Source organism: Syngnathus typhle, linkage group LG17 (assembly GCF_033458585.1).
Source record: "Syngnathus typhle isolate RoL2023-S1 ecotype Sweden linkage group LG17, RoL_Styp_1.0, whole genome shotgun sequence".
In the NCBI taxonomy this organism is placed as follows: domain Eukaryota; kingdom Metazoa; phylum Chordata; class Actinopteri; order Syngnathiformes; family Syngnathidae; genus Syngnathus; species Syngnathus typhle.
Window position 1 is genome coordinate 3,428,409 of NC_083754.1, and position 13,787 is coordinate 3,442,195.

Consider the following 13,787-nt stretch of genomic DNA (forward strand, 5'->3'; position numbering starts at 1 on the left):
GAATGAGCTCAATATTAATTTGCAATGTAAATGTGTAAATTAAATGTGTCAAGGGAATGAATTGGGGATTTTGAAAAACCTTAAACATTAGGAATATTGCATTTTTGAAGGGGGGAAAAATGAACGCCCGGAAGGCAAGAATTTCTGGAACATGTTGAAGTTGGCTTGAACTGGTTGAAAAATGAGGAAGAAGTAGCAGGACAAAAAAAGTGCAAGGAATAAAATATAATAAAGTTTAAGATGTCACATAACCAAGCACATGTTTCCTGTTCATAACATACAAAAAAAACTAAGCTTTCATTTCAAAGCATATTTTTAAAAAGCTGTACAGCATAAAAAAAAAGTGAGATGACAGTAGCTCTGTATCACGTCATTCAACCGCCTCAAGTCACTAACAGACACATCAGGATCTATTGGCTCATCCATAGTTAAAAGCTGACATCAAATTACCTAAAATACCTGAAACTATACCGACAACTATTCCAGTTTTAATACAAAATGCACTCATACATGCTTTCACTCACTAGAGGCAGAAGCTTTAGGAAAAATGGCAAAGTGCAGTTGGTCATACGTGGTCCAGTGTAATGAAGCCAGTTGACAGCTCATCTGTGCTGCTGATTGGCGGAATGCTTGAAACAAAAAGGCACGATCACAGTCCGCTCCCAAACTTTGACTATATTCTCTCACGTGTTCATTCAGTCACATCCAAGAAGACGCGCCTGCAAAACAGCAAACGTAGTTTTAATTCTTAAATGGTCCAACCGCTGCAAAAACACAACGGGTATCGTTTGCTAGCATCTGAGAAGAAGTCAAACCTTTCACAACAGGGATTGTCAGCGAACTCTCAGTGGTCCATGCTGTTCCCCAGCCTTTGACCCTCCTGCAGTGCAGCCATGGCCAGCCTCAAGTGCTCCTTGAGACTCTGGATCTCCCGCTCACTCCGACCTTTAATTCCACTCAGCTCCTCATTGACCTCGGCGTATCGCTCGCTGGCCAGACGTTTCTCCTGGTTGTGAACGACGGACACTCAATTATCGGTGGATTTTCTTTTGCAAATTTGCACAACTTTTTTTATGCTCAGTCTACACAGAGCAGTAAAAGTTTGGTGACGTCTTGGTATCATGGGCCTTTGCTGAACGAGGAGATGCTGCCATCTTGTGGCATCTTGGTGTCAAGTAACTACTTGGAAGTTCAAGTATGTCATAACACGCACACACACGCAGTACCGTACCGTGTTAAGGAACTGCAGTTCATTCCTTAGACAGCTGATCTCCTTATGTAAGTACTCGATCTCCTTTTCTTTTACCCTGAGAAGTACCTGGAAAAGGAACAACACGGTGGTTTCCATTTCCTGCTCCAAAAGTCATGCCGCACAAGTAACATGATGAACACAAACGACAGATTAAATGTTAGGTTAGTCAGCCAATACAGGCTCGAGGCATTTAAAAGGGATTATTAAAAATATGTTATTGCAGTGAATGAGGGAGGAGCATGAGGAAGGTTTCTAAGTTGAACTTTCAGCAGCTTTCTTGCGGTTTACAACAATCCGCTTACAAAAGAGCGAGGCGGTGTCGTCACCTCATTGCCACAACTCGCGATGCAAACGCACAAATACTTCCTTTGCATACGAGGGGCACGTCGCCGTGTTTATTTTCTTTCAGCGTTGCCGTCAAAATACCGGATCTCACCTCTAGTTCACAAGATGTGTCTTTTTTGTTGTCCTTTGGACCACGATCGGAGTTGTTGCATCGTACGCGGATGAGCTCCTCTGCCAAACGGTCCTTTAAGTTCTGGAAAGAATATTTCTCCAAAATGAATTGGCATGAAAAGCATCGACATGATGTTTTTTGTGTGACTTACTTGGTTCTCCTTGCGGAGTTGCTCAAGGTCTCTCTCCTTTCGACTGAGTTCCCGCTCCCTTTCAGCATTGTTCTGTTGAGCTCGGTTCAGCTCCAGACACTTCTGAGAGTAGCGCTCCGACAGTCCGCCGAGTTCTCTCTGCAAGGCCTGACTCTCTTCCCTGCAGACGCGTCATCATGAGCATCGCTTTCATTTGGAGAGCGGCGATGCTGACAAAATCCATCTTACTGTTGTTGGCTGCGCAAGGTCGACGGATCGAGCAATCCGCTGCTTAGACGACTGACCTTCTCCACCTCTCTCTGGAGCTCCTCTTTGTGTTTCTTCTTGATTGCCTCCATTACTGGGGAGAAAACCAAACAAACATGATCTTCCCTCAACCAATTAAGTTATATTCGATTAAACATTTCACAAATGAGAAAAATGGATGGTTTGGTTGCGGAAACAAGAGTCGCAAAGAACCATTACGCAATCCGCCACTTTCAACGTTTCAGTGCGAGTCATCCCTTTTTAAAATTATAGCCTCCTAAAATGTATTTAAGCTGACCTCGTGACATATCTTGAATCTCCTCCAGCAGCAGCCTGCTTTTCTCCGTTCCTAACTCCGCCATCTGGCGGTCGTGCTGCTTCTGCAGCTCCGCCATCGCCTGCCGATGAGCGTGGTCCATGGCGGTCAGGCTGCGGCCGCACGGACCGTCGGGACCGCAGCCGCCCGCCACCCCTCTTCCGTCCCCTCCCCTTCCTCCACCCTGTAGTTGTTCAAGCTGAAGCCTCAGTGACGCCACCTGGAGAGAGAAACGACGACAGAGGTAAAGCGACACTCGGTCCGAACAATACGCTGCTCTGTGTTTAAGAAGCAACAACCTCAATTTTTTAACTTTCGCATGTTTGTTAGGCTGCCATTTTTGAAAAAGAGCAGCATGGTCTGTGTGTGCAGTGCGAATAAGAAAGATCATGCCAAAGAGACCACGCAAACGCACAGCAAGCAAAAGATGCAGTTGCAGCATTCCCAAGTCCACTTATTCTTTTTTCCGCCCCATCGTTTGTAATTCCATCTCCAAATTTTGAACTTATGGGGGAAAACCGCAAAAGCAAATGAAAGAATACTTGAAGTATTAAAAGGAGGAAAGTGGGAAATACTTCATCGAAATAGATGAAGATTAATTTGCATGTTTCTTTTGTGAGCAAATTAAACAAAACAAAAAACCTGTCCACACACTACCTCCCTCTGCAGCGCCTCATTGGCTGACTGGCTGGAAGGTCGTGACCCCACTGTCGGTTTCTCCTTCAAAGGCATCCGTTCAAACTCGGCCCATTTTTTCTCGATCTCGTCCTCCGTGCGTAGCTTTTGATTGACACCTCCGCTGGCGCTCTTCCGAGACAGGACAGCTTCCCACTGACAGCTCGTGGCGTCTCGAGTCTTGTCCTCCTGCCGTTGCTGGCCCTCCCCGACGGCTCTCTGATTGGCCTGCGCGTGGCTGGACGACGCAGGAACAGGAGACAGCTCGACGTAGTCGAACCTGCGCTGAGAGGGAGGAACCTCAGAGGAAACGTCGGCGTGCCGCGATGACGGTCTCCGGGGAGGCAGCTGTAGGCGTGAGTGGGAGTTTTCTTTGTCACTATTGCTATCAGGCAACCTGGTGGAGAATATTTGAAAAAAGAAAAAAAAGCCACATATTGAAGGTAACAAAATATATATATATATATTTTCTATTAATAACAATGCAGAAATTACTGTGTGATGTCTGGTGAGGTGCTGGGCCTGATGCATTTCTTTAAAACCTCAATCCAGTTCCTCCTGATTCCCGCTGTCATGGCAGAAAGAGTGATCATTGCCTCTCGTGTCTGTGGAATGACAGATGTAAACGCTCTAAGATGTTGCCACATTTTGATAACATGAACAAAAAAAAACAACAACAACAATCACCTGTATCTGAAAGCCATAGTTCTTCTCCACATCAAACTCAGACACCTTGACGCAAGATTTCAGATCAATTTCGCCATCTAAGTCATCTTTCTGTCAAGAACACCAAAGATCCCTTTTCAGTTCATTTTTCAACGCGGGTTTTACTTTTTAAATGAAGTTTATTTCGGCTTCAACTCTACTAAACGTACCTCTTCTGCACTGGAGTCTCTGTAGTACTTCAGCCCAGCATCAGTCAAAACAAACCAGTGCTTCTTCCACTGAATATAGAAATCTACATTTTAACATCTTTTTTTTTTTTTCCTCACTACTCAATGTCATGGAAAAGACTTGCTTTTATTTGTACCTCTCCACAATCATCCAGTTTAGACATCCATCCCTTCTTGAAGTTTAGGAGGTCGGGCTGTGGGGCAGAAAATACCAAAACAATGTCAGGCAGTTATTGCATTTGTGCTTGATGAATGTAACTTCCACTGAATATACAGTCAACACACTCTTGCTCAAATGTCGAAAAATGAGAAAATAATTCATATTTTTCCCCATGAATGTGACCTGAAGACCTTTTATATCCACTGTATGTAAAATGTTCACGTTCTAGTGCTGCACGACAAAGTTGCAACATTAGTCACAGGGGCGAAAAGTCACAGCGTAGTTCTCCAGACAAGGAAATCACTATCAGTGCAAGAGTGTCAGTCACTCTTGTCGTAACCCAGTGACAGATTGTTTTCAAACTAACCCCTAACCTAGTTCCAATAGTCATCCTGTTTCTGCTTTTTTTTTTTTAAACTACAAAAAAAAAACATGCAGAAGTTCATCGTGAGGTTTTGGTGAGGCTTTGCTTTAGATTAGACCAAATGTTTAGGGAAAGGAAAAGTTGAAAGCAAATAGGAACCAAGCCGAAAGTCAAACAAAAACAGGCATTCCATCAGAATCCCAGACCAGATTGTGTTTGACCTTTGAGGTTCCAATGTATCGGTAATATATTTTGGATTGTATCAGATTGTTGAACAGGGGTCTAACTGAGCTGATGTTTAATGTTTACAAGCATTTTGTCCAACTAATATTTTAAACAACTAATGTGTCGTATTAAAGAGGAGAGGGGGGGGGGGGGAGTGCCCCCGCCCCTAACCCCCAGATCAACGCCCATGGACGTACAAATTTACTGCGTTTTTTTTCTTTTTAAGTGCTTTATAACAAATTACAGTTAAGACAAAACAATAGGTGTTGTACATGATGGTTTCTACTTTACCTTGCATATTGTACAATGTATAATTACTTTATTATTGACAACGCGCCAATGCAGTTGCTAGCGTACACGAAAGCACGCAGCGGTTGACATATTTTGCTGTAAACAATCACATAACATAAATAAAGCGATCGGCACGTTTTTTAGACACTGGACTGGCATTCGAAATACAGAAAATCGGAGTTGGAAAGCATGATCGTGTTTGAACCGTTTTGAAAGCGTAAATAGCATAAAGCTACCAACTTAAAACACACCCTTGGACCGTGACAAACACGTTGCCCATTATGGCTCATTAAAGATGGCATGTAATAACATGTGTACGGGAAACGCAAAACAAGCATTTCAGAACCAAGTCATTGCCATTTGAACGGCTTCACTTGCAAAAGTGTCGATCTTTGAGGAAGGAAGAAAGGAAACACGTAGTTTTGAAGAGAAGAAAAAAAAAGACCAACTTACCGTCATGATAACAGGATCCGGTTAGGACGGGGTTGAACAACAACAAAGTACCGTTAACTCATGAAAAGTAAAAACTTATACTTCTCTTCTATCAGAACTCTCCATTTGACTTAATTAACGAGTGAATAAAGTAGCACAACTTTCTTTTACGGGACCAACGCTCCATTCACGGTCCCATCCAACGACAATCTCAAGCAAGACGCGAACTCCGGTAAACAGTTACTTTTGAAGGAAATGTGACGAAAGAGGAGAAAATATGCGGCGCGCAGTTGGACTGCAGCGACCCCACTAGTATTTTGGACTTGATGTTCACTTCCTGGGCGGCTCCGCTCGACTCTTTGAAGGAGAAAACGCAGCACCGGAGAGTCACTGCTAGCGCCTAGACATCTCTGGTTAGCCTGTTGCTGTAAATACGTCCTCACGTCGGCCATCTTTGATGTGGCATATCTGCAAATGTCAGCTAAACCAGCCATAGAGGGACAATCTACAGATTGCACAGAATAAATGCATTTTTGGCAAACGTAACTTTTAATCTTCTTTGCCCTGGGTGAAATTTCTCTCAGTGCTTCTTATTCTGTCACACTTTAAACCCAATTGGTCAAGGATAACGGTTTTAATTAAACTAAATGAATGTCATGGTTTTAATATTTTAGGACAGCAATTTGAAATCATTGTGCTGTGACAAAAGTGTGATATGAGGACTCATCAAATGTGCCGAACAAAATGATCAACGTTCCATATAGGCCTTGCCAGCATTTTAGTTGATATTTGAGAAGAGAAAAATAAGCAGCTTTAAGCAGCAAATAAATAAGCCATCTTCACTAACCCCTCCATGATTGCACATCCAATATGGTCTCAACATAGACATGCAATTAGCACCAAGGTGGTATCTAAGTATACATATCTAAGGTCCACACCACCTAAATCCGGGTCACCCAGCTTTGTCGCTGTTGGTTTCACTTAATGCAGCCCAGGAATTTCAACACATGCCCCAGCCAGCACACCACAAGTGACAAAGCTCAATCTGAAGAAATGCCCGTAGGCAATACGAGAGTCTCCAAAACAACTGCGCGGCCGGCAACAACAAGAGGGTGCAGAAGCAAGGCGCATCGACACAAAAATAAACATGATCTGTGAACACTGGGGAATATGATCTGATTATCAACAGAAAAAAAGGGGATGATTGTTGTTTATACTATCTGTATCACATACCTGCATCGGTGCTGATCTGTGATAAGAATCTTTCCAAGAACTGCCCTCATCTGGTGTAGGACTGCAAGACCTCTAAAAAAGTAGTAAGTCATAGTAAGGAAAAGTACCATTCGATAAATATTTATCCAAATACAATACACTATTCACAAACGATTAGGTTCATTCAAAAAGCACTACAACTTTTACAGATGAACTTTATTTGACCTTCTCCAAAAGCTATGAGCTCTTTCCTCCAGTCAGGCAACAGCGGAGCTAATTTCATAACTACTACCTGCAGCAAGTTTCTCCGCCCATGGAGGCACTCCCAGTTCTGCCATTTTCACGTGACAACCAGAGTCCGCACTACACGAAGCCGTATCGTAAACAACGCTGCTAGCATAGATTAGCATTAACACAGTTTGTGATTCACCAATCATCACGGTAACAAAAGCATGACTGTGCTCCGCATTTGCACAAAGTACAAATGCTTCCCAAAACTAGAGGACATACCTGTGAACCTACCTGCAACGAGAAGGAGGAGTGAGCTCGAGATAAATACCCACTGCCACCATAATACCCATCTCTGGTTGTAACCTCTTTGTCTTCCCACTCTCTGGAGGGATGCTTGCTCAGGGAGTGGCTGAAAACAGTACAATAGAGTTCAGATGAATCAATAAAATGTAGAGAAGAAGCTGCAAGAGTCCATTAGAACATCCGAAGAACATCTCATGGTGAATTGGTATCATTGGGTTCAGTTAAATCTAACCTGGCTGGTTTGAAGAGTTCCTGTCTTCTCGAGCGCTGAGGTTGCTCTATGTGATCATCTGTCGGATGGATCATTTTGACCTTGGGTAGATCAGCCAGGGTGGCATATTCCTCCTGGTTTCTTCCAGCAGATGCCACAGACTCGGAAGAATCTATGGAGCTCTGCGATAAGGTCTGACTTTGCATTTTCACCCGAGGTACAGGGGAAGGACTTCTTCGAGCATAATGAGGTCTTCTGTCATTAGGGGAGGCGTGGTGATTTTCGAGACCGTGTCTTTCTGTCCTAGACCGAGCACCGCCTGGACTTCTCGGAGTTTGCAAGGTGACAGAAGCGTTTCTGTTGATTTTTGCATTCTGCACGGTGGGAGAAGCGGCACGGGATAGCGAGGAGCTGCGGAGGGAGTGTGTCGATCCCCGCCATGATCGTGGAGAGCGATCGGCGGTAGATTTGGAATCACTGTAATTGTTTTGTGCCTGATATGAATGTTCTCCAGCGATGGCATTTCTGAGGAGAGAAAAGCCTGGAGGGTCATTGGTGGTATTTCTAGACGGGGAAGAGTTGCGGCTATTGTTATTATTTCTCTTTGGAGAACTGCTAAGTTTATTGTTACGAAAGGAGGTTTGGTGAGGGGTACCGTGAATTTGCTTCGACGGCAAAGAGTTATGACTGCCATAACCTTTAACGTCAGACTTGCGCAATCCAGACTGGGTTCGGCTTTCATAACTTCTCCTTGAAGGAGAGGAATGTCGACTTTCGCGATTAATCGAAGTACTGCTAGCTGTTTTTCGAAGTGGATACTGACCAGTTGTTTTGTAGGATCTTTTTTCAGAATGGCTATCAAAGATTTGGCTACTATTGCCTGTCTTGTTAAATTTGGGTTGACTCATTGTGTCATAAGTATATCGGGTTGGGGAGCTGCTTGAGTTTTCAAGATCTTGCCCATGAAGTCCATTCCGCAGGAGAGCCTGACTTTCAATATCGTAGCCTTCTCTTATGGGAGACCCGCAGCGTCCATGATGACTTCTTCCGTTCAGCGATGCCATTGATTCTGATTTACGAAGTCCAGATTGTTCCATTGAACTATAAGTTCTTCTTGAGGGTGAAGACCCACGACTTTCATGGCGAGTCTCCGAAAGTCTACGAGATGGAGCGTTTGTATGATTGTTGAATCTGTGTAATGAACTGACAATATTTTCAGTTTTGTGGAGTGATATTTTGCCAGAAGATGAGCTCCTGCTCTCAAGACCTCGACCACTCACTTCTGTTTTCCGTAAGGCACTCCGAAAATCAGAAACTGTACTCGATTGGGATTTGACCGAACCAGCAAAAGTTTTAAAGTTTCTCGGCAAAGTTCCAGAGTCTCCACGTCCTCCTTGTGATCCTTGCAAGGAGCCTCTCGATCGTGGCTCTCTACCTTGAGACCGCCCTCCATCATCAACGGTATGCCCTCTGTTAGCGGAAGGAAAGTCATTAACCCTCAATCGAGCGTTTCCACGTGCCAGGGAGGAAGAGCGAGAGTGCAGAGCTGAGCTTGTCCTCGAATATTCAAAGCGGCCAGATTGTTGGTAGGAAGAATTATAAGAAGCGTTTCCTCTACCGTAAGAACCGCTGAAACCTTTTCGTTCCACAGAAGCCAGAGACTCGGCTATTTTAAACGGAGTGGGACTGGGCGAACGAGCGCCGACCTGCGCTTCAACCTCAACGGCAATGTCGTAGGGGTCAGGTGGAGGGAATTCCACAGGAAGCTCTTCATCCAAAATCGGGGGTACCTGCCTTTCAGAGGCCAGACCAAGATTGGGGTTTCTGAAGGGGATGATATCTTTGGGCTCAACGTCTTTACTGTTAAAGACAGGATGGCCTCTCTCAAAATGACGGAATTGAGGGCTGTTATCACGGGGGGCACGGGCACCCGCCGCCCTCCCCAGAGAGAAGTAGCCGCTTTCCCGCTTCTCTCGTTCTTCTTTAAACCCTGGTGGGAAGGTGAAGTTAAAACAATGTGACAAAAGTAGAATCAAGGAGTGGTGACATATATTAGGTTACTGATGATTGCTCAGGGACACCTCAGGTAGTGGCGTCACAAGTATTGCTAGGTAAAGAACACCTTTGGCTGTAACAGGATACAGTCAGAGGCAGTAAGTCACATGGATATTCTCCAAAAAGAAAAAAAACAACAACTCTGGCCTCATGAATTTTGTATTTGAGAATTTGGGTTGTAATTGTAGGTCAGTGCTTGCTACTTGACCCTGGTGACCCTGACAGGACATCACTGACCTGCACGCCTGTTGAAGCTATCCCCGATGTGAGCTTCATCCATCCAGGCCCGAGAGGTCCTTCCATGAGGTGGCGGCTCAAGTCGAGGCATTCTCAATGATGGGTATTCATCCTCGGCACTGCCGGAGCCACTCAGCTCCTGGTAGTCACTCGGGTCAAGATGGCTGCTTGGAAGATGTTATAGAATGGATGGAGGTGGACATTAAAAGGAAAGATGAGCAAAGAAAACATGTTGATGGGAAATGATAAGATAAAAAAAACTACAGGATTTCAAAATAGTCACAGTAAATTCATTTTATTTAATTTAAACAAAAAGGACATTATCCATTTAACTATTCTAGATGATCATAACACCGGAAGTACATTATTTATTTACCTTAAAGTACCTAAAGTATACGTTATTTATTGACCTTATCGTACCTAACTATTCTAGATGATCATAACGCCAAAAGAACAACTTGAACTTCTACTGAGAATAAAAAAGAAATAAAATAAAATCACAAGTGACACGGTGAACTTCGAAATATGTAATCCAGTTTGAATTCTTACCTGTCGGCGCTGTCGTCGTCATCTCCGTCCCAGATATTCAGCTCACACTCCGGGCTCAGAATACGCAAAGAGCTCTCGACATGACCTGGACAACCTCGAGTGACATCACAATAGCTGCTCACCGGCGACAAACGGTCCGAATCCTCCTGATAGGATGATCGACATGGACCAATCGCAACTTTAGAGGAGACCACTTTTTCTTCAAATAAATTTACGATCACTTAATTTGGTATTCAAATAATACTGAAATCCGTCCGACAGGTTCTTGTCTCTTTCAACACTCCCTCACCTCCGACACACTCACATGGGCAGTCTGTTGTTCGATTAGGGTTACACCTCTGTAACTTGACTCAGCTTAAGGCCTTGATCATTCATTATTTACATTTTTTTCTTAGCGCAAACTCCCGTTTTAATTTTATCCTGACTTAGATACTCTCTTGTAGAATAGCAGACATGATATACTGCTGTACATATTAAATGGAGAATAGCAGCATATGATAAGACTATAAATAAGGTAACCAAAATATGATATATTACTTTTGGCTATATTATTGAAAATGGATGGATGGATATTTATATTATTTATTATATTTATATATATTATTTAGATTCTAGAATTATGTGGCTCGTGAGTTAAGTGAGACATTATGAAATATAATTTATTTTCTTTTCAAGTATCACATTGTTTGATTCTTTTCTTGTATGAGTAGTTTGTCTCAACACTCAGGATGACTTTTAACCTTCTATTTTGACCCCTACTTCGATTCTCTCTCATCAGGTCCGACTAATCCCATCAGTCATCAAAGATTCTGCCGAGCAACATACTGCACCTTCTTCCTGTCCTATCTCATCTTTCTCACCTTGCTGCTGGTGTCTTTTTCCTCAGCCTGAGAAGAGATCGGCGTTAAGAGCATTCCATTGCCCCGTCTAGTCAGAAGTTTGGCTCCGGTGACGGCGTCGAGAGTGGACGGAGCCGCTTCGGTGATGTCCCCAGCGTCGTGATGAAGGCGCCTTTGACGCAGGCAGTCGTGGCAGCGGGAGGGGTCGAAGATGTTGGGTTGAAACTTGGGGCATACGGGCTCGTCATCGGCGAGAGGCATGATTTTGGAATGTGAAATGTCATCGCATCCTGTGTTGAGAAAAACGTGATATTACAAACAGTATTCCGTTGTTTGATTTGTCCAGGTTATGATTAAATGATTCATCTTGGTGTCATTTTCTCAATAGCACAAACCACTGACATTTAAACAGGGGTGTGTAGACTTTCTATAGTCAGTGTATTTAACAATAGAAAAACACACAGCACACCACCAGACAAAAATGTTAAAATGGTTATTTGTACACCGAAATAACGACAATCAGGAAACAGGTTAATTGCCTAGTTATTTAACCGTTTGGTGATAACCAACCACCGAGAGTAAAAGTGAAACACAATCCAGCTAGGGCCGCTCTCAAAGCAGCACTGCCACCAAGTAGCTGCAAGGTCACTAAATTGCAGATATAAAATCCAGATATAAGAAACAGCAAAGAACATTTGCAAAAGCATTTACAAGAAAACAATGAGCCTTACCTAACAAGAGTAGCGTCTTGTTGCCTGACCACAAGTGCCCATTGACCCCCCAGCAAGCACATGGCTCATCCTCATGGTCTCTATAGTCCCCAACAGCACATCCTTCCTATTGGCTGAGGAGACAATGAGTGAAACAGAAGCATCCACGACAAGAGCTGGCGCCTCTTCAGTAGCGAGGTTAAGAGACTCAGGGGTCGGACCCGGCAGCCTGCAAAAGCCCCTTGTATTAAATATCACGGCTTTAGAAAGCAAAGTGAAACGTCTGTGCTGGTGGCAGGTGCCACGCGTAGGCTCGGGTTAGCGTAAATAAATAAACACGAGAAAGGAGGGGGGCTGAATATATACATTAAACTCACTGAGCCAAGATAAGAAGTGTGACAATGTTTGGGGTTAGCGGAAATATTAAGCTTTAATCAAACTACATTACATTAAGTGTATAAAAATAACACCATGTCAATATCTGATCTTTCAATCCCGTTGACCGTGCTTCTTTCCAGTCATGCGTCGTCTCTGCCACTTGCTGGTCTTCTTGGCACTGATTTTGCTTTCTGTGACTCTCTTGTCAGTCTTGTCCGTCTGCTGGCCTCGTCCTCCTCGTCCTCCCTGCTTTCGTTTTCTCTTTTTGCAGGTGAAGGCGTTGAGTGAGGATGTCAGCGAGCGGATCCTGCATCGTAGGAGGACGGATGGACAAAAGTGCTTAGAATGATTTAAATATATAGATTAGAGTATATAATGAGTAGAAGTCTACTTTTTGTTCAAGATTGGATTGCCAGCCTTTTTTGGCATTGTCATCAGTTTCTCCTCTTGCTCCCCATGATCATTTTCTTTAGGTTCCCCATTGACCTAAGAAGAAAACAAAAGACTTAATTTAAATGTTATGGCTGCCAGTCAAACTGACTTGATGCAAGTCGGTGTGTTGACCTTATTTGTTACTCGTTCAAGCAGGTGATTGTTGGTGAGGTCCAGATCACTGATGGTAGTCACGGTGACTGTGTGGTTCGGATGATCAAACTGAACAGACTCTGTTGTATTGGTGATCACATCTTCCAGATCATCTTCGCTTTCCTCTGCACAATAAACATCACGTTCAACAAATTGTGAAAAATGCATGTGCGCTTCTGACTCACCCAGCGCTTCTTGTCGCTCCTTCAGCATTTTGATATATTCCTTATGCCTCTGAAAGATAGTTATCAAAGTAACACCATTTTGTCTGAGTCAATAATAATATGGCCTCTTGCTTGCCACCTACCTCTTGTCTGACTCGGTTTTGTTCATCCTTGATCTTCTTGCGTATTTCTGCTATAGCTACTTTCCTCCTTTCCACCTTCCGCTTATGGAAACCAGTGAGATATTCCCTGACAGGAAGGAAGATGTATCAATACAATGAGTACAATTTACAAATCCAATATAAGAGTACTTTGAGATTTCTATGTAAGGTAAAGTGCGTTTCGAATAAAGTGTATTATAATAATAATAATTAATAATGCTCGCTTTAATTTGACACTAAGAGATACGTTCTTAGAAAATGTTTGTTTTGTTGTCACAATTTAGAGTGATGTACATTCACCATACTCGAGTTGTTTTACGTTTTCAAATAATAAGGAAATAATATAAAACATTCATAAAGGTTCAGAATTTATAGCGTGTACATGCTACTAGTGCATGCTAACACACAACTAGTGATGCTGTGGCACTAGCAAAAGAATAAATAATAGGGTACACTTACGCCCTCTCTTTGTCGTCAAACGTTACGACGCATTTATTTTCCCTCTTCTTAGATCCAGGCTTGAATTTCGCCTTGTTGGGGACATTACTGTTCTTTTTTCTGTTTTTCATTGTTGTGTATGCTTACTTTCCATGCGCATGTATGTGGGCTGTCTGACGACTTCCGGTGCTGACGGCGTGACTGCGAGGTCGCTAATTAGTTCCGACTGAAAACATGCGAAGAAAGATTTGT

General features: G+C 43.3%; 2 protein-coding genes across 5 annotated transcripts; both read right to left on the reverse strand.

Moving 5' to 3' along the window:
* Positions 1-210: 210 nt before the first annotated feature.
* LOC133169860 (TRIO and F-actin-binding protein-like) lies at positions 211-11,360 on the reverse strand. 4 transcript variants are annotated; one of them, XM_061302341.1, is made up of 18 exons: positions 11,121-11,360; positions 10,261-10,406; positions 9,712-9,875; positions 7,441-9,409; positions 7,185-7,314; positions 6,696-6,767; positions 4,128-4,184; positions 3,973-4,041; positions 3,785-3,874; positions 3,593-3,702; positions 3,080-3,494; positions 2,405-2,642; positions 2,089-2,200; positions 1,861-2,020; positions 1,689-1,790; positions 1,232-1,318; positions 816-1,006; positions 211-719 (listed from the first exon to the last, which is right to left on the reverse strand). In XM_061302341.1, the coding sequence occupies exons 1-17, from the start codon at positions 11,358-11,360 to the stop codon at positions 845-847; spliced, it is 4,323 nt and encodes a 1,440-aa protein (XP_061158325.1). In that variant the 3' UTR covers positions 211-719; positions 816-844. The 4 variants fall into 4 exon arrangements, with proteins under 4 accessions (XP_061158325.1, XP_061158326.1, XP_061158324.1 ...); XM_061302342.1 differs by having other exon boundaries at positions 7,197-7,314; positions 9,712-9,878; XM_061302340.1 differs by having other exon boundaries at positions 9,712-9,878.
* An 860-nt stretch (positions 11,361-12,220) lies between these two features.
* nol12 (nucleolar protein 12) lies at positions 12,221-13,748 on the reverse strand. Its single transcript, XM_061302348.1, has 6 exons — positions 13,557-13,748; positions 13,080-13,185; positions 12,958-13,006; positions 12,752-12,897; positions 12,579-12,673; positions 12,221-12,494 (listed from the first exon to the last, which is right to left on the reverse strand). The coding sequence occupies exons 1-6, from the start codon at positions 13,664-13,666 to the stop codon at positions 12,299-12,301; spliced, it is 702 nt and encodes a 233-aa protein (XP_061158332.1). The 5' UTR covers positions 13,667-13,748; the 3' UTR covers positions 12,221-12,298.
* Positions 13,749-13,787: the final 39 nt, after the last annotated feature.

What these genes read in the sequence shown, in the direction of transcription:
- LOC133169860 (XM_061302340.1), bottom strand. Translation starts at nt 11,360, where the DNA reads ATGCCTCTCGCCGATGACGAGCCCGTATGCCCCAAGTTTCAACCCAAC. An exon ending in CGTTGCAGGTAGGTTCACAG is followed by an intron (nt 6,768 to 7,184) that starts GTATGTCCTCTA and finishes CTACTTTTTTAG; the next exon opens with AGGTCTTGCAGTCCTACACC. An exon ending in GATTCAAGATATGTCACGAG is followed by an intron (nt 2,201 to 2,404) that starts GTCAGCTTAAAT and finishes TTTTCTCCCCAG; the next exon opens with TAATGGAGGCAATCAAGAAG.
- nol12 (XM_061302348.1), bottom strand. Translation starts at nt 13,666, where the DNA reads ATGAAAAACAGAAAAAAGAACAGTAATGTCCCCAACAAGGCGAAATTC. An exon ending in TTTGACGACAAAGAGAGGGC is followed by an intron (nt 13,186 to 13,556) that starts GTAAGTGTACCC and finishes CCTTCCTGTCAG; the next exon opens with GGAATATCTCACTGGTTTCC. An exon ending in AAAACCGAGTCAGACAAGAG is followed by an intron (nt 13,007 to 13,079) that starts GTAGGTGGCAAG and finishes ACTATCTTTCAG; the next exon opens with AGGCATAAGGAATATATCAA.